This window comes from Canis lupus, chromosome 12, assembly GCF_048164855.1.
Source record: "Canis lupus baileyi chromosome 12, mCanLup2.hap1, whole genome shotgun sequence".
NCBI classification, from domain to species: Eukaryota; Metazoa; Chordata; class Mammalia; order Carnivora; family Canidae; genus Canis; species Canis lupus.
In genome coordinates, this window is record NC_132849.1 from 6,320,123 (window position 1) to 6,339,802 (window position 19,680).

A 19,680-nucleotide genomic window follows, 5' to 3' on the forward strand; every position below is an offset into this window, starting at 1 on the left:
CGCTCTGCACCACAATCTCCTCTGGTTTCCAAGCTTCCTTCTTCAAAGCCTCTTTGGTGCTTGGGTTTTTGGTTAGGGAATGGAGGAAGGAAGCAGAGGTAACTAAGCGGGCCAGAGAGCTCTTGATATAATAAAAATGTCGTCACCAGCGGTTAAATGTGACAGTTGGTAAGACCACAGCACACCCAGCGAATCCCGGACCTGGCCGCCCCCCACCCGCCCAGCAGCGGCGCCTGGAGGGGCGGCTGGCGGGGGCGGGGGCGGGGGCGCCTCAGCCCGCGGGGCGGGGCGGGGCGGGGCGGGGCGGGGCTGCGGGAGGAGTTTTCGCTTGAGCCCGAGCGGTACCTTCTCCCCCCGAGCGGGTCGGAGCTGCCGGCGGGTTTGGTTTGGAGGGCGAGGCTTGACACCTCGTCCAAAATCTCAGCCAAAGACTGCAGGTTTTTGGCTTCTGCAACGTCAGACTAGGGCAGGGCCAGGGGAGGAGTTTGAAGCCCAGTTCTCGGGTTCTTGCATCTGATTGAGCCCAGCGGGTCCTGGGGCGGGTCCTGGGGCGGGTCCTGGGGCGGGTCCCACTTTGCTTTTGACAGCTCCCTCGCGCGGAGCCGCAGCCGAGTCCCGGGGTTCGGGAACTTGTAGCCCCGCTCTCTGCGCGTCCCCTTCCCCCCGTGGCCCCGGCCCCGGCCATGAAGCGCTTCTTCTCCTGCTCCAGCTCACAGGTGGCGGTAGGTGCCAAAATGTCTGGGAGGATGGGGCTGGGCAAGCCCTGGTGACAGAAGTCCTGAGTCCCATCTTCACGCACCGTCGCCTTTTCTCTTTATGGGTCTTTCCAGCGCTTCCTCTCCCGCAGTGCAGCCTGCCAGCCCTGCCTTCCTCAAGACCCTGTCTCCTCGCCTCTGACTTGCCTTCCTAACCTCTGCTCTCCCCAAATTCCTTCCCCTTGGCCCTTTCTTGTCCTCCTAGCATGTACACCCCCAACTTCTGAGATGTTTCCTGCAGGCTCTGCCCCTCCCGGAAGGTCCTGTCTACTTCTGCTGTCTTCCAGGACTGAACACCTCCAAACGTCTGCTCTATCCCCAGCCCCTGCTCAGTCCCAGGTCCTGCTCTATCTCCCAAGTCCTGCCTCAAGGCCTCATTTTCAGCCCTGACCTGTCCTCACAATCCTGCCAGCCCGTAGGGCTCTGTCCTTACTATTTCCTCTTGGCCCAACAAACACCCAGGCCGGTGCCTTCCCCTAGTCCTGTTTCATAGAGTTCTCTCTGTCCTTGCCCCCTCACCCCTTCTACTCCTGTTCTCTCATCAGCACCACTGGCTCTCTGACATCACTCCAACCCTCTTTCCAATTGGTGCTCCCACACAGGTGCAGCCTCCTCCTGTTCCCCCTTCAACTGCTGCCCCTCTCTTTCCAGTGGTTGTTCAACACCACGTTTCCCCCTTTTGCCCCAACCTCCTTTTGCCTGCTCTCTGTGGATTAGTCTTGCACTCCGCCATCCTCCCAGGCACTGGCAGAGGAGGCATAGTTGTCTGGCTGCTCCCCAAGAAACTGGGTAAGTTGCCTGCAGAATCCACCCTAGCCAGCTCACTGCAGTGTCTGGTTATCAGACTGGTTCTTGGGCAAGTCAAAGGCCTTCTGCCTTCTTCTCCCCAGAATCTTCCTTCATTCTAAACCCTCCCAGTTGCTTAGGGCTTGTATTCTCCGCTTCTCTGGACTGAGTTGGGGAAAGGTGACAGTAGAAGAGGATAGAGTAGATGCACTCTGTGAGCTCCCAGTAGAAGTCCCTCTTCTCGCCACATTCTCCCAGAACACAACACGAGATAGATTACAGAAGGTGGGGCACAGAGAGGGTGTAGCTGTCTCTTCCCTGAAGATCTCTTAGAGAGAGACCTCCTATGTGGGGATGGCATTTTCTGGGGAGGTTGGGATGATGGCTCATTTAGAAGTGAGGTAGCCAATGACCCGTGGGAATATGATGTAGCTGAACCTGACTTAGGAGTGTCATTCATAAGCAAACATGAGAAACGCTCAGCTCACTCTTCACGGGCAGGCCGCAGAAGCCTGGAAGTGAGTGAGCTATGAGGCAAGAGTAGGGACTCTGTTGAGGCCTGTTCTTGTCCCACTTGGATTTTTTCTTCACCTGGTCTCCACGCACAGATCAACCAATCAAAATGCATTTACTGGATGACTAGGACAGGTACCAGAAACTCCATCTTAACTGTTAATGATTTTCTTATTCACACGGATTCTTCCTTAGTGGCTGAGAGTCCTCCGCATTGCCCTTCCCTTTCACGTCTGTGGAGTCTGCCTGCCCTTAGGAATGGGAGATTATTTCATTTATCCTATTCCCCAATCCTTGGGCTCCAGTCTTTCCAAGGTGGTGGAGTGAGCACTGGGCTGAATGTTGGAATTTGGAAATATCTCTCCCTCTGTTCTTCACCCCAGCTCTACAGAGTTTTGGCCATGAAGAATCTCCACTCATTCTAAACTCTCTTTAGTGTAACAAGCTTATAGGAAGTAAATTGGGTGGATTTAGAACTATCTGGCTGGAAAGAGCTGTTTTCTCAGTCGGGATAGGATCGCAAAAAGGTTAAAAATAGGCCAGTGTCAGCTGCAAATTGTTTCCTCCTGAAACTTCCTCACCCTTATGATAAATTTCTCCACTCCCTGGGTGGCTAACTACTCTGAACCCTTTGTCAAAGAAATAGGGCAACAGCCTTCCTGGCCACTCCCAAAGCCTGGCTTCCCAGTCATACCAGAGGATTGCCCCTGCCTGTCCTCACTCCCGCCCCTGGGTCCAGGGCCAGAGCCCTGCATCCTTTGATTGAGACCAGTACTGACAGATCAGTGATCATTTTCAAATTAATCTAAGTTATCCAAAATTTAGGAAGTCACACGCACACACACACACACACACACCAGCTCTTACAATCTCATTTTATTTTAGTCAAATAGAGGATGCCTTTGAGGATGTCTTATATATTAGCTTACCTGCCTATGTAGGAAGTGGACCAGAAAATAGCTTTGAACAGTTGGCCAGTGCTTACTGGAATCAACTTAGAGGAATGTCCATTGCATTTAAAAATATATATATTGAGAGTCAGTTCCTGGATCCTCTAGGGCAGCCTTTCTATATCCATTCACCTGTCCTACAATGGTAGCTACTCTTTCTCTTCTGTTGGTGGGTTCCATCTCAATAGGATGCTTATAGGCACCCAGCCAGAGATAAGGAGAGGCTGCAATTACTCCTACAAAAGCCCCCTAATCTTGGCTACATATATACAGAGCTTATCCTTGTTTTTGAGTCTGCTGATTAATGTGGTGATTCTTCTCTTGAGGCTGTGATGGTGATCCAGTGCCTCTCTTCCGAGGACTGGATCTTGGAATTTGGAAGCATCCCTCTATTCTCCATCTTAGCTCTGCAGAGGTTTGACCATGATGAATTTCCACCTATTCTAAAATCTTCTTAGTGTAACAAGATTATAGGAAATAAATCGGATAGATTTAGAGCTGTCTAGTTGGAAAGAAAAGTCTCTACATTGCTAAGAAGCACTTTTACCATCTCTATAGTCTGGCTGTTATACATTGGCTGATACAAGCAAGATCCCTTCCTCTCACTTCCCTGGGGGAAGAACTCTGAATTCAGAATTGCTGGTACATCCAAAATGTGTCCAGCAAAGCTAGGAAGGTTGACGATTGGACCCAGCATTTATTGTGCACCGACTCTGTGGCAGACAGTGCTAGGTGCTTTGTGGTGTGTTATATCACTAGGAAGCTGAAGTTCGGAGAAGTTGTTACATACTTAAATTCACCAGCATAGAAAGTGTTAGAATCAGGATTTAAACAGAGAACCTCAGATTAGAGGTCAACCGATGGCAGCATCCTGTGGTGGAGGTATAATTATAGCTTTCTGCTTTTTCTGAGGGTAACTGGTCCCTAAGGGACATTGGATAACATGTTCCTACATTCTAGAATCTGTTTGGTATGTGGACCAGTCATTTGGCTTATTTTGTCTTTTGAGAATTATCCTGTTCAGAGACTCTTCTCTGTGTAGGGAATAGCTTCGAGGGTGGGTGGCTTTGGCCTGGAGGCAGTCTTAGACTGTTTGCATGGTAATAAGTAAACCTTCTTCCAGGGCTCTGTCATAGTATATGTGGTCTGCTGGTGAGAACCAGGTCGGGCCCGTCAGGTGGCCTGGGTTCTAATTTCAATTTTACCCCTATTTTGTGATGTGAACCTGGACAATTATCCAACCTCAGCACACTTCAGTTTCTTCTGCTTTCAAATAGATCAAATAATATCAGCCCTAACTCCTTTCTGGGGATGTGGAGAGGCTAATGGAAACAGCACTTGAAATGACTATGAACAATTACAAGTGCTGGACCGGAGTATTACCTTATCATCCATCTAGCCCAAGATCATTTTATGGCTTGGGCATTTCAAATCTTCCCTGATTTTGCTACATAATTTGCCCTGGCTAGGTAGACAGTATTTGAAAATTAATTATTTGGCTTCCATAGAACCTATTTTTTCCCACCTCCTCCCAAAGCCTCTTTCTTGTTGAGATTATACCTCATAAAATGTGATGTGCCACCACCAATCCTTCACTGCTTCCTGTTTGGTTATAAGGATACCATGCACTAGTATGGTTTTTTACAGTTTATGAAGAGAATTTATATACCTCATATGAGGTTAGCTCATTTAATGCTCACAACATGATGAGGTAGTTATTATTTCCCACATGTTATAGATGAGGAAACGGAGGTGTTCAATCGCTTACTCTGGGTCACATAGCTGAGAAAGTAGGACTGCTGACAAAATATTCATCCAGGACCCTTTCCACCGTCCCACAGATTTTTGCATCCTGTCTTCCTTCCCCTTCCCCTCTCTGGATCCAATCAGGCTATTCTGTGCCTTCAGCCCTGGGTGTTTTTACACAGCTCTCTCTCTCTTTCACACCCTGTGATACCTCAATTATTGTAATTACCCTACCACCCTCAAAAGGCAAGCTGGAATGATAGAACAATGCATGCCCAGGTGTGGCTGTGGCCTGGGACAGCTGCTCCCTGCCAGAGAAAAGAGAAGAGAGGGTTGGGGAGGGAGGAGCAGGAGAGCTGCCTCTTGCTGCTTCCTCAACCCTAGCTAGAGACCTATTTTTGCCTTTGGGTGGTTGTGCCATGGAAGGGGAAGAGCAATCAACTAAAGGACATAGAAACGAGATGGGAAGAGAGAAACTCTGCTTTCCCTCCCAGTTTTGGGGCCCACAGCCAAAAGGCTGGATGGTATGGCTGGATATTTGGACTCCTAGCTGTAATGTGAAGCTAGATGCCTTGATCTCTCATAAATCTGAGGACAAGAAGCAGAGCAGCATGGGGAGGTGAGAGGTAATGTGAGCCCAAAAGGGAGTGGTCAGCGTGGCTCAGCTTGCTCCAGCAAGACCTAGAGAGCAGAAGGGAAAGGAGTCATGGCTAGGATTGCTCTGAGCTGGTGCACCTAACAACAATAATCACATGATGATTAAAAACAAAAACAAAAACAAAAAGGACATCTGAAAAACTCTGCCCTCAGTGCTAGAACATGACTTTTTAAAAAAGATTTTATTTATTTATTCATTCATAAGACACACAGAGAGACGCAGAGACACAGGCAGAGGGAGAAGCAGGCTCCTCAAGGGAAGCCCCCATGTGGGACTCGATCCCAGGACACTGGGATCACAACCTGAGCCAAAGGCAGACACTCAATCACTGAGCCATCCAGGCACCTGTAGAACACGATTTTTAATCCACTAGTCCAAGTACCTTTTGGTCCAGGGCAGGCAATACCCAGCAGTAGTTTCTCGGTGGCCTGCAGAGGTCTCTTTTCCCTGGCCAGACATCCTAACCATCTCCTTTCCTTTTTCTACCTCACCCCCACCCCCACCCCCCTGTGTTCATACAATCTGTGGCCCTGGACCAGGTGGAGAGATGGAACCGCCGTGATCAGAAGCTGCTGGAGGCGGTGCAGCGGGGGGATGTGGGACGCGTGGCTGCCCTGGCCTCAAGGAAGTCTGCCCGACCCACCAAGCTGAACTCCAACGGCCAGTCTCCGTAAGTAAGCCCTCCCGGGCCCCCCTTGATATGTGGCTCCCTTCGAAAGCCTCCAACCCTGATATGAGGTAGGACCAGGGAATGCCTAAAGCCCCAGAGCCTTTTTTGTTTTAATCAGCAAACATATCCATCATTGTTTGCTACGGATCAAGTGCTGCAAACAGGGAGGGGAGAGATAGCGTCTCTGAGTCCCATCCGTCTCATGGCCCAGATTGACAAACCTTGGTGGGGAAGCCCCCAAAACAAAAGGACATCAAGCCCATGAAACAAACAGAAAACTGATACATTCCCTAAATACAGTGTTTACTTATTGCACAAGTAGGAGGGTGTGTAGCTTGGGAAATTAGGAACAAAGTGGTTGTAGCCGTGAGCATCAGCTGGCCAGGTGGGATGGTGAGGCCAGGAGGGAGATTATCCCTCGTCCCTTCCACCCAGCCTTCTGTCTGCTCCAGCTGCCTCCTCCTATGACAGTCCAGGCTATTAAGGGTCCTGTGGTCAGAGCAACAGGAGTTCCATGTTCGCTGGACACCCCACGATTGTCTAGGTGGCTTGAGACCTGTAGCTCTTATTTCTGTTTTGGCTTCCAGCCTCCTCTGGCCTTTTCCTCAGGAAGTCAGGCTAGGGGAACTTCCCCGTCTGTTTTTGGGATTGGCTTTGGGGTGAAGAAGCATAGCAGGCAGTGTTTATGAAGGTTCTTGTATCCCTCATCCGCTGGTCCTTTCATCCTTCTGCCCCTTGGCCTTGATTCCAGCAGGTTCCATCTGGCAGCCTCCAAAGGCCTGACAGAATGTCTAACTATACTGCTTGCAAACGGGGCTGACATCAACAGCAAGAATGAGGACGGTGAGTTAGGTCTTGCGCTGGGCCGCACTGCTGGTCTCTCCCTTCATTGGAGCAGCGGTGAGGGCTGACTGCTGGAGGTTCCAACTGTGGTCTCCCACTCCTCTCCCCATCAGTTCTGGCCAGCATCCTTCCGGGGGCTCCTCTCCCTGCAAGCTGGTTTACCTCACCTCCACTCCCACCTCCAGCACAGGTTCCAGGCACTGGGGGAACAGGAATTTCAGGCCTGTGTGGCTGAGAGCTTCTCTCTCTAATCTCCCCCTGATTATCTGTGCGTCTCTTGCCTTCCCTCCCTGTGAGTCATCGGCATGCGTGGGGCCACCCACCTTCCATCTCCCCCTCTTTCTCTTTCCAGGAAGCACTGCCCTGCACCTGGCCACCATCTCCTGCCAGCCACAATGTGTCAAGGTCCTGCTGCAGGTAAGAGCACCCTTTTGATACTACTTTTGTGAAGGGAAGAAATGGGCCCAGAATCTTCTAAATCTTCTGTGTCTTCTGGTCACAAGCAATGTTTGGTCAACAGGACCCCTCTCATCCCAAGTAAGAGAGCTGATCATCATGTATTCATTAATTCACAGATATTTATGTAACACCTACTATGGGCAGACACCACACTTAATGCTGCCCTTGAGGGCAGGTTATAAAGCAGAGCTCCCGGGGACTGCCTGCCAGTCATCCACATGCCATTGGCAGAGCCCCTGCAGAGACTAACCACCCAGCAGGTGGGCAAGTGAGAGGAGGACAGGAGTGTTCAAATTAATCCAGTGTTCCACTGTCTGCTTTTAAGGAGCTTGCAATCTGGGAGCACTAAGAGAAATATATATGTGAAATGACACGCGGACAATCTGTAAGCCGGTCTCCAAAAGTCCAAGAGGCATAGCTCAACAGGTCACTGGGCGAATGGCTGTTCTGCTTTTGTTCTTTCCAGACCTTTCCAAGTTCCCCAATTATGATCCTAAGATACCGGTCATGGACTCAGAAGTCATTTTCCCTAATGTGCCTATTTGTCTATAATCTGATTTTTCTTAGGCCCTAGGTTTAAGAACTGGGGCTGAAATTCAAGGCTGCCTATCCTCTGCAAGGAGTAGACTGGGCTTGCCTAGTAGTTGGCCAGAGCCAAGGTCCTCCTTTCCCTCCCCATAGTACTATGGAAGTTGATGACTCAACAGGGTGGGTATGTGATAAGGATGGTACTACCATGCCCCATGCTGCCTCCCTTGGTGGCTCTTTGCAGCATGGTGCCAATGAAGATGCTGTGGATGCAGAAAACCGAAGTCCATTGCACTGGGCAGGTGTGTGCCAAGGGGCTGGTGGGAAACAGGGCTGTAGGAACCAGGGGGCTGGAAGGGAGGGGAGGACAACATTTGGAGAGCAGGGTAGGCCAGGGCTGACTGCTAAAATGGTTGGAGGGAATGCGGGGCTGTAGTCTGAGTAGGTGTCCTTCCTGCTTCTCCTTAACCCAATCATCCCTCAACCCTCCCAGCCTCCTCTGGCTGTGCGTCAAGTGTGCTCCTGCTGTGTGACCATGAAGCCTTCCTGGACGTCCTGGATAATGTGAGTGTCAGCTGGGCAGTGCCCTGCACAGGGAGGCTGTTGTTCTCTCTGAGCTTGACTAGCTAAGCTCTGTTGACCAGGGGTTATGCACATCTCCTCTTCCTTCTCCCTCCACTCCTCCTCCTTTCTCTCATGGAGAGGTTAGTCCTTATCTTCTGGAGAGCTTCTAACCTTTCAGAAAGGAGAATTTTGCCCCTGGATCTGGGCTTTTTTCTGGAGACGTGTCGGGAGAGGGCAGTTGGTAGAATTGTCAAGCCCCTGGCTCCCCTGGGCTCCTCTTGAACTTCCTTCCCACAATCTGTGCAGGATGGACGGACACCCCTGATGATTGCATCGCTGGGTGGTCACGCAGCTATCTGCTCACAGCTACTGCAGAGAGGTGCCCGAGTTAATGTCACAGACAAGGATGACAAGTGAGCCTTCTCTATCTCCCCATCCCAAATCCAGACATTGGCCACTCTAGAAAGGAGCCCCGGGGCAAATGTGTCTGCATGTGCATGTGTACGTGTATGTCTGTGTGTGTATGTGTGTGTTTGGGGGAAGAAAGAAGATTGGTCTCTGTTTTCTCAGGAACCTCCTTCATTCTGAGCAGTTGTTTGGAAGAGCTCTGGCTGCTGTTTTGCAGTTGAGAAAGTTTTCCTTAGACTTTCCTATTCAGTTGCTACCACCACCATTTTCCTGGCATAGATGACTGTGGAAGTAGAATCCATTCTTCTGGATCCATTAGTTCAATTTACTGGTTTTCAAACTATCCTCTAAGCAATGGAATCCTTTTTCCAATGAAGAATTTATGCAGAGGGATGCCTGGGTGACTCAGTGGTTGAGCGTCTGCCTTTGGCTCAGGGCATGATCCTGGGGTACTGGGATCTAGTCCTGCATCGGGCTCCCTGCAGGGAGCCTGCTTCTCCCTCTGCCTGTGTCTCTACCTCTCTCTGTGTCTCTCTTGGATACATAAACACAAAATCTTAAAAAAAAAAAAGGAATTTATGCAGAACCTCCATATATACAGTAGTTGAAAATAGAGCCCTCCTAATTGGCCCTGGGCTTTCTGATGCTGCAGCTCCAAGAAACAGCATTTGGAAAGTTCTGGTCTGGTCTAATGCTTTTTGTTGTTGGTTTGTGGTTCTCCTCACCACACTGAGTGAGATCTGACTCCAGGAGTGCAATTCCTGGAACCAGGACTCCTGGATTTCCTGGGGAAAGCCTATGCCTAGATTTGTCCCAACCCACAGATCGGCTCTGATCCTGGCCTGTGAGAAAGGCAGCGCTGAGGTGGCCGAACTGCTCCTGAGCCATGGAGCAGATGCAGGGGCAATGGACAGCATGGGGCACGGCGCTCTGCATTACGCTCTCTGCACACAAGACAAAGTGCTGTGCCAGCTGCTGCAGCAGGCTCTGAACCGCCGGGGGCAGCGGGGAGGTAAAGCTGAGTCCCTTTTGTAACTTCAAAATTCTTCTTAGGATCAAAGAAGCTTCTTAGAATGCCATTTGTTCCCATAGAAATAATCCCTCTGAAAAATAATTGTCACTTTAGGTGAGGGTTTACTTATTTATTGCTGCTACTGTGAAATGACCCCAATATCCCAAAAGTATGGTCACAAAATTCCTGAATGCAGCCTTGTCTCTCTGAAGGCAACTCTGGCTTATACTACTGCTAGCATTTATGAGTTGTTATTGTGTATTTGTTTGTGTGATTTGTGAGTCAATCTCCATCTTCCCTACTAGACCGGAACCCCCCCCCCCCCCCCAGATGACAGGCCATGGCTGTTCTGCTTACCAGAGGTCCTGGTGCCTATATCAGTGCCTGGCACAGCGTCCAATTAAATAAGTGAGCAAACAAAATGAATGAGCTAGCCTATCTCTGGGCTAAGGGAACCAGGAATGTTAGATACTTGGGGACCCATTCAACAGCAGTGGCTCCTGGAACCACAAAGATGTGTGTGGGAAGAGTCATCACATTGGGGGCTGTTCCTCTCAGAAAAAAACTGGAGATAGGGACACCTGGGTGGCTCAGCGGTTGAGCATCTGCCTTTGACTCAGGGCATGATCCTAGGGTCCTGGGATCAAGTCCCACATCGGGCTTCTTGCAGGGAGTCTGCTCGTCCCTCTGCCTATGTCTCTGCCTCTCTCTGTCTCTCATGAATAAATAAAATCTTAGAAAAGAAAAGAAAAACGGAAAGAAGTCTGGAGATAAAGCGTGGGCTAGAAGAAGACCTGTCTCCACTTTCATTTTCCCCATGCTTTTTCATATAGGTCAGGGGCTTGTTCAACATCCAGATCTTGCATCCCAGGTAAGACCCTATGTGTCTCTTGCTTCTGACCCACCCCAGGCTATCCCACTGGGGCATCTCCCAAATAGTGATCTTTGGGGACAACAAGACAGTCTAAGAGAGGAAAGGCCCTCCCGGGGCTAGACTAGCTGCTGCCTTTAACTCACTATTCCTTTTTCTATGTAGGCCTCTCCATCTGAGCCTCACGTGGGTTCTCCACCTAAGAGCCCATGCAGAGCAGAGCCCGAGGAGGAGCAGGAGGAAGAGGAGGAGGAAGACCCATGCTCAGATGAGTGGAGGTGGAAGTATGAAGAGGAGCAGAGGAAGGTTTCCCAGTTGGAGCAGGAGCTGGTGCAAAAGACTGAAGAGGCTAAGGTTCAAGCTGCAGCCTACCTGGGCCTGGAGAACCATATTCGAGAGCAGGTGCATGAGCTGGGGCTCCTCCTATCCCAAGAGCCTGGAGCTCCAGGAGGGCAGAGCTCTAGTCTCCGGCCTGGAGGAGATGGTATGGAGCATGGCTGTCCCTTGGGCCTGCTGGCTCAGCGCATTCAAGAGCTAAGGAAGCGGCAGCAGGCAGCAGCTGTAGCCCCAGCCAACTTGGTGTTAGCTTCTAAGAAGGCTGAGGATTCAACCACAGGGGAGATTCAGTATGAAGCCCCCAGAAGGTTCCCACCAGAAGAACAAGAGCCACCCCAGAGCCCAACTTGTGAGACCATTGGGAAAGCCACAGGACAGCAGCTGACCACCAACGGTGGACAGGCCCTTGGCCCTGATCATACTGACAAGCCATGTGGCGGCCAGAAAGAGAGGCCCTGGGCCCCAGGGGCTGAACCGACAGGCACAGTGGCTGAACCCCTGGGCACAACAGCCATGAATCAGCTCCTACTACAACTGAGGGAAGAGCTGGCTGCGGTGTGGCGAGAAAAGGATGCTGCGCGGGGGGCTCTGTCAAGACGGGTCCTGGAGGGAGCTCTGGGGACACCCCAGGCTGAGGCTGCAGCAGCTGCCTGGGAGAAGATGGAGGCCAGGCTGGAGCAGGTGCTGGTGAGGCTGGATCGGGCAAAGGCAGGATTACAGGTGAAACCTCAGGCTGCTGCCCAGGAGCCCAGCGAGGGAGCCCCAAAGGCAGAGCCAGCGACCATCACCAAAGAGAATGAAGGCGGGCAGAAGAGGGCTCCTGGGGCCCCGGGGGAGCCTGGAGGGGAGCAGATGCGAGGAGGAGGTCTGGCCCAGGGACAGCTGGAGAAGGAGGTAGCAGCACTGAGACTGAGCAATACTAACTTGCTGGAGGAGCTGGGGGAGCTGGGGCAGGAGAGGCGGCGGTTGCAGGGGGAGCTGCAGTCCCTGAGCCAGCGGCTGCAGCGGGATTTCGTTCCCAAGCCCGAGGCGCACGTCCAGCTCATGCAGTTGCGGCGGAGTGTGGGGCTGCTGACAGACGAACTGGCCCTGGAGAAGGAGGCCACCGAGAAACTGCGGAAGCGCCTGGCTTCCCAGACCAGTGGCCTCCAGGGGCTGTGGGACTCCCTGCCGCCCGACCTGGTGGGTGAGGGCAGCACCGGGCGCGCGGCGGCGGAGCCCCTGGAGGAGCTGCGGGCCCGCCTCCGCGCCCTGGTGCAGCGGCACCGCGAAGGCCAGAAGGCGCTGGCCCGCCTGGAGCACGAAAACCGGCAGCTGCGGGGGCCCCCCGGCCCGGCCGCCTCCTCCAAGGCCCCGGCGCCCCCCGAGGTGGCCGCTCTGGAGCAAGACCTGGGGAAGCTGGAGGAGGAGCTGCGGGCCGTCCAGGCCACGATGAGCGGGAAGAGTCAGGAGATCGGGAAGCTGAAGCAGCTGCTCTACCAAGCCACCGAGGAAGTGGCCGAGCTGAGGGCCCGGGAGGCCGCCAGCCTGAGGCAGCACGAGAAGACCCGGGGGTCGCTGGTGGCCCAGGCCCAGGCCTGGGGCCAGGAGCTGAAGGCTCTGCTGGAAAAGTACAACGCGGCGTGCCGGGAGGCGGGGGCGCTGCGCGAGGCCGTGGCCGAGGAGCGGCGCCGCAGCGGGGAGCTGGCGGCGCGGGCGGCCGAGCAGGAGCGCAGGGCCAGCGAGATGCGCGGCCGCTCCCAGCAGTTTGAGGAAACGGCCGAGCGGTTCAAAGACAAAGTGGAGCATCTCATCGGCGCTTGCCGGGACAAGGAGGCCAAGGTGAGCCGGCCGGGCAACCATCGGACAAGGGGTGCTTCGGGGTCCGCTAACGTGCATCCAGCTTGGTTTAGCCGGATGAACACCTTGAGCGCAACAGCAAGGCCTTCGCAAGGACCACCGTGTTCCCCCGGGTCTCGGGGTTTGGGGGTCGGGATCCGAGCGAGGTGAGGCTAAGGTATAACTAGCAGAGACAACGGGGCTTCCGTGTTAGTTTGGGATTCAGCATTCAGAAGCCGAGCCGTCGGCGCTAGCGAGCCCCTGCCCTGGAGTACTGCGGCTTATTAACGTGTTCGCTTCAAAAGATTAGCCCAGGAAGAGGCCTGATCATATGGTGGGTTGTTGTGGTTTTGCTAGGGTTCTGGGGAGGTCACTTGGGGGCCCATGGGTTTGGAAAAGTAGACTAGCCCCAAGCTCCTCTTCTCCCCTCCCACTTCAGTCAGAGTGAGTTCTACAAAAGATTTCCACTGGCAAAGAGAAAACCAAGGCAAATAAATAAATAAATAAATAAATAAATAAATAAATAAATAAATAAATAAGACATACATACATACACACCGCTGTTAGAAACCAGAGTTTTCCAATGATTCCTCCCAAAGTCAGTGTAATGCTTCTAGGAGACATGTCTAATGAATTCTAAAAAATCAATTTCCAAACGAATTTAGTAATTTTAGAACTACCTGTGAAATGAATGAAATCGATGAAATCGGATGTCTTAGTAAAAGTTGTGTACATGCTCAAATGTAGAATGATATAAAAAACATATAGGGAGTATATACTTCAGAGCATGGACCATGCATTCAAGGAGATCTTGGTTCAAATCATTATTTCATTACTTATTAGCTGTATAGTTTTGACAAGTCACTTAACTCAGTCTCCTTATCTACAAAATGTGAATACTAATACTTCCCTCAGAGAAGCATTGTTCTCCTCAGAACAGAAGAAGAGCTTTCTTGAGTGTTAAAAGTATCTGGCATATAGTACATATCCACTAAAAGGAAGTTGACCTTGACCCTGGGTGGTATGGAGTGGGGAATGACTTGGGCCTCCTCAGTTCCCTTTCTTTCTTGGTGGCTTCAGATCAAGGAGTTGTTGAAGAAGCTGGAGCAGCTTTCAGAGGAGGTCTTAGCAGTTCGGGGAGAAAATGCTCACCTTGCTCTGCAGCTGCAGGTATGTTCTGCCCTCAGGGAAATAGACGCTGCTAGAGAAAAGGGTGGCCAATGGAAGTGATGCACGTGTGGGAAAGATTCTGGGAATTATAGAGGCCTGGCCACGCAGTGGGCCAGGCTGGGCAGTGGTGGGCTAAGGGAGACTGAGCTGATCACTTCATTCTTCTTTTTTTTTATTTTTGTTTAATTATTTTAAATATTTTATTTATGTATTCATGAGAGACACGGGGCGGTGGGGGGAGGGGAGGCAGAGACACAGGCAGAGGGAGGAGCAGGCTCCATGCAGGAAGCCTGACATGACACTCGATCCCGGGTCTCCAGGATCACGCCCTGGGCTGAAGGCGGCGCTAAACCGCTGAGCCACCTGGGCTGCCCCCTAATTTTTATTTAAATTCATTTTAATTAACATATAGGGTATTATGAGTTTTAGGAATAGAATTCAGTGATTCATCCGTTGTATATAACATCCGATACTCATTCCATAAGTGCTCTCCTAATGCTCATCGTCCTGTTGCCCCATCCCCCCTCCACCTCCCCTCCAGCAACCGTTTGTTTCCTAGAGTTGAGTCTCTTATATTTTGCCTCCCTCTCTGTTTTTATTTTTCCTTCCCTTCCCCTATGTTCATCTCTCTCTCTTTTTTAAGATCTTATTTATTAAAAAATTAAAAAAATTTTTATTTATTCATGAGAGACACAGAGAGAGGGGCACAGACACAGGCAGAGGGAGAAGAAGCAGGCTCCACACAGGGAGCCCAATGTGGGACTCGATCTCGGGGTCTTCAGGATCATGCCCTGGGGGCGCTAAACCACCGAGCCAGAGCCACCCAGGCTGCCCTGTTCATCTCTTTTGTTTCTTAAATTCCATATATGAGGGCAGCCTGGGTGGCTCGGCAGTTTAGCGTCGCCTTCAGCCCAGGGCCTGATCCTGGAGACCCTGGATCGAGTCCCATGTCAGGCTCCCTACATGGAGCCTGTTTCTTTCTCTGCCTGTGTCTCTACCTCTCTTTCTCTCTCTCTGTTTCTCATGAATAAATAAAATCTTTTAAAAAATCCACATATGAGTGAAATCATGTGGTATTTGTCTTTCTCTGACTTGTTTTGATTAGCTTAATACCCTCCAGTTCCATCCATGTCATTGCAAAAGGCAAGATTTAATTCTTTTTGAGTAGTATTCTGAGTAGTATTCTATATTGTATACATATCACATCTTCTTTATCCATTCTTCTGTCAGTGGACATCTGGGTTCCTCCCATAGTTTGGCTATTGTGGATATTGCTGCCACACACATTGGGGGCAAGTGCCCTTCAGATCACTATGTTTGTATCCTTTGAATAAATACTTATTAGTGCAATTGCTGGGCCATAGGGATAGTTCTATTTTTAACTTTTTGAGGAACCTCTGTACTGTTTTCCAGAGTGGCTACACCAGTTTGCATTCCTACCAACAGCTCACCAGTTCATTCTATTGTTCCTCATGAGGGACTGTGTGTGTCAGGGTGGGTGTGCTAGGGTGGGCACATAATCTCTCATTGACGCTCACTCCCAGGATTCCCAGAAGAACCACGAAGAGATCATCTCCACCTACAGGAACCATCTGCTGAATGCCGCTCAGGTGAGCAAGGGAGGAAGTAGAGACAGAGTGCTGGGCAGGGGGTGTTACATTTGAGATCCTTCCTCTTACCTGCACATACCTGTCATTTCTTGGAAAGCTGGACTTTAGATGTTCCAGTGCCAGGTGTCTAGATCTCATTAGGTAGATCAAGAGATCAAGAGAGGATGTGCATGAATGTGAGGGGGAGAGAGTGTTTGCCCCTCCTTGCCAATTCCCTGATCCTTTGTGAACTCCCTGAAAGGCCTTTTCCTGTCCCTTATACCCTTTCTCAGTTTCATCCTGAGCTAAATATGTCTCACCAAGGAAGAAGAGCTGGGTGGCTTGCTCCTTTATTAGGAAGAATGGTAACTACAAAGAACAGAACATTTATCCTGTATCAGGTGCTCTGCTTCATAGTCATTGGCTTTTTAGCCCTCACAGCAGTCCCAGAAAGTAGACATTATTATCTTCCTTGTAAAGACCAGGAGACAGCCATAGAGAAGTCACACACTGTAAACCAGGGTGCGTAGTAAATAGCATTCCACTAAACCACAGAATGTTCCCTTGCCTGTCTCTCCCCATTTTCTCTTCTTTGCCCCCTTTTCTTTCCTTCCTGCCACTTACAGGGCTACATGGAACAAGATGTGTACAATATCTTGCTGCGAATCCTCAGCATCCAGGAAGAGTAAGGCAGCTGGTGCCCTGAGGGATGTGCTATTTGTCTGTGGTGAGTTGTGGATCAGGGTGACGAAGGACGAACCTGGAGAAAGGACTTGGGGAGAGAGACTTACGGATGGGATTTGGAGTCTTCTTTGGCTCCTTGTGGTGGTGGCTGACACTGGGGAGCCCTGTGGGGCATAGAGCATTTGAAGTGAGTCAGTTGAGAAGACACAATCTGGGGAATCACTGGGTAGAAGCAGGAATTAGGGAACAGGTACACTGCAGGGGACTAAAAAGACTTGCTGAGGGATCCCTGGGTGGCGCAGCGGTTTAGCGCCTGCCTTTGGCCCAGGGCGCGATCCTGGAGACCCGGGATCGAATCCCACGTCGGGCTCCCGGTGCATGGAGCCTGCTTCTCCCTCTGCCTGTGTCTCTGCGCCTCTCTCTCTCTCTCTCTCTCTCTCTCTCTCTCTCTCTGTGACTATCATAAATAAATAAAAAAAAAAAATTTAAAAAAAAAAAAAAAAAAAAAAAAAGACTTGCTGAATGGCTCTCCTAAGGCCCAGGCTAGAGATGCCAGTGAAAAGTAGCCATGGTGGCAGAGTGGCAGGGAGTTGTTTGCCAGGGTGGGACCTCATGAACTCCAGAATCTCTCCTTCGCTCACACACTACTCATTCAGAGAGCAGTCACCCCTGACTCTTCTTGCCACCCCTGTTCAGCTGGCAGTTTTTTCCAGTCCAGGTAGATGACATGCCCTTTAGCATCTTGGCGTGGGTGGGAGGGGACTGAGGAGATGTGTGTGCATTTCACCCTTGAATATCTTCTTTCAGGGAGTAGGAGCATCCCTGGTTGCCAGAGGCTCCACCAGGATGTGGAGAAGGGCAGGGGGCAGGCGGTGAGGATGGGTAGGTGGGGTTTCACCTGACAGTATGGAGCCCAGACCTGAGAACCTGAAGCCTGGAATCATCACGGATGAGACCAGAGAAGGTGCACATGGAGGCCAGCTCTGTGAAAATAAAGCAGGAGGCAGTGTGGTGTTGGGTGTCATGGTTTTCTCTGTTGGAAGGGGAGTGGGGGAAGGAGTCTTTTTCATTCTTATTCCTTTTTTTTTTTTTTTTAATCACAAATGGCCCCAAAAGTCAGCAGCTTTCAAACTTTATGAGCCACAGTAAGAAATACACTCTATATGGTGGTGCATATATCTGAAATAGTATTTACCCTTACTGTTTTCATTTTATAATATTCTCTGCTATTATATTCCATGGAAAAAAATATTTCTCAAAATACCCCTACTAATGGGTCAAGACCCACGTTTGAAAAACAGCTCTCTGTAGAAATGGAGATTGATATTCTCTTTCTCAAATTTGTCTCTTTCTTTTTTCTATATCTTGTGATTCCTGCGTCCACTATCTTTTTTAAGGAGGAGAGATTGAGAGACTTGGGTTTTCTTCATGCTGTACAGTCTAAAATATTTGTGTGTCAAATTATGCATCTAGATATGAGGCACAGGGGCTCACATGGTCTGTGTTCTTTGCCCAGGTACAAAGTGGGATGCAAAGTCTGATTCCCGGGAAAGGGGGGAAGGGATACTCAGAGCTAGCTTTTTCGCTCCCGTTCTGTTCTCAGACTAAAAAAAATATACCTCTCTTGGCCACTTCCCATGGGTCTCCTCTCCTTCCTGTCCCTCCACCAGCCAGACTGCTAGGTGAGACACCAGGCAGTGAATTCCTCCCCAATCTGGAACTGCGGTTTGGATCCCTCCCTGTTCCTTCTCCCAGCCCACCCCCTGCTGGGTTTTGCTGGGTCGGAGGAGGCCACAGTATGGCAGTAAAGAGCCTGACCGGGTGGAAAGAAGACTGGGGAGGGGCTGCAACGGAAGATAGGGGGCCCGCTCCAGGGTTTGGCCCAGAAGAGAGCAGCTGTGTAGATCACATCCTAGAGAAGATGACAGTCAGCTTTGGGATTTATGTGGTTGGGTACAGGACTGCTTTGAGGCAGGAAGAATGGGGACCGGAGGGGTTGGTGGGGAAAGAGGGTACAGCTGCCCGAAAAGAGCATCAGAAAGATCCGAGTCATTGCCATTAAGGGGAACAGAACCTCTTTTCCTTCCTGCTCTTTGAGTTACCAAAGAATATAAAAGGACTGTTAGAATCCTTATTATTTATGGATTGTGGGGTGGGAAGAATGAAAAAACTGAGAGGGTCCAGATGGGGGGTGGTGGTGGTGGTGGGGTGGTGGAGCTTATTTGGCTAAGTTCAAGTATGAGGCAGGAAGCAGCTTTGGTAAAGCTGATCCTAGGATGGCTGAGCTATGGGAATGGTCAGTGATGTTAATGCTAACACAGGATGGAACCTTCCCCATCCCCTGGGCTTCCCAAACAATATTCCTTTATACAACCCCATAAACTCTTACCCCAACAACCCCAAACCCTGAAATTTATCCTTGATTTCATAAACAAATCTTTATTTCCCAAAGTAACTCTAGTCCTACTGTGTGCGCCTCCCCCCCCATTCCTCCCAGGCTGTTGGTCTAACGGGACTTAAGTAGGGACTTCCTACTCCTGTTTCTCTCCCCCCTTGTCCCTCAGGCTTCACATGTAGGAGTATATGGGTAGGAGTAGGTAAAGCTTGGTCACCACAATGGGGTCAGACTATGTCTTTGAATGCCTTCAATCTGGAACTTGGTCCTGATTTGCAGTTTCCCTCCTTTGATAACATTAAATCATTAAACTGATATTTCATGAGTCTACTATGGGCCAGGCACTGGGGATAGAGAGTGAGCACCACAGAAAAGATTAAAAGATTCTTGTCCTTGCTGAGCTGGAATACAGGATCAAATTCAGGCACCCTAGTTCCTACTTTTCAGCGATCCTGTAGGGATGCTGGAACTCACAACTTCAAATTAACTATTAAAGGAGAGCCCTGGGACAGCCCTGGTGGTTCAGCGGTTTAGCGCCGCCTTCAGTCCAGGGTGTGATCCTGGAGACCCATGATCAAGTCCCATGTCGGGCCCCCTGCATGGAGCCTGCTTCTCCCTCTGCCTGTCTCTCTGCCTCTGTGTGTGTGTGTGTGTCTCATGAGTAAATGAATAAAAATCTTAAAAAAAAAAATAAAGGAGATCCCTTCTTGGGGTGCCTGGGTGGCTCAGTGGTTGAGTATCTGCCTTTGGCTAAGGTGGTGATCCTGGGGTCCTGGGATCGAGTTCCGCATTGGGCTTCCTGAGAGGAGCCTGCTTCTCCCTCTGCCTATGTCTCTGCCTCTCTCTCTGTGTGTGTCTCATGAATAAATAAATAAAATCTTAAAAAAAAAAGAGCCCTCCTTTACAAAACCATTAGGATTCAAGC

General features: G+C 50.5%; 1 protein-coding gene across 1 annotated transcript; it reads left to right on the forward strand.

Annotated features, from left to right (window-relative positions):
- Positions 1-321: 321 nt before the first annotated feature.
- ANKRD35 (ankyrin repeat domain 35) lies at positions 322-17,372 on the forward strand. Its single transcript, XM_072769421.1, has 14 exons — positions 322-722; positions 5,948-6,078; positions 6,833-6,921; positions 7,274-7,338; positions 8,153-8,210; positions 8,402-8,472; positions 8,779-8,885; positions 9,705-9,892; positions 10,726-10,763; positions 10,929-12,920; positions 13,998-14,087; positions 15,632-15,697; positions 16,303-16,403; positions 17,168-17,372. Exons 1-13 carry the CDS (start codon positions 684-686, stop codon positions 16,363-16,365), a joined length of 2,997 nt encoding a protein of 998 aa, XP_072625522.1. The 5' UTR covers positions 322-683; the 3' UTR covers positions 16,366-16,403; positions 17,168-17,372.
- The last annotated feature ends 2,308 nt before the right edge of the window (positions 17,373-19,680 follow it).

Excerpts from the sequence above, each read along its gene's own strand:
- ANKRD35 (XM_072769421.1), top strand. The coding sequence starts at position 684 with ATGAAGCGCTTCTTCTCCTGCTCCAGCTCACAGGTGGCG. Across the intron at positions 8,886-9,704 it reads GTCACAGACAAGGATGACAA|ATCGGCTCTGATCCTGGCCT; the intron begins GTGAGCCTTCTC and ends CCCAACCCACAG. Across the intron at positions 14,088-15,631 it reads ACCTTGCTCTGCAGCTGCAG|GATTCCCAGAAGAACCACGA; the intron begins GTATGTTCTGCC and ends GCTCACTCCCAG.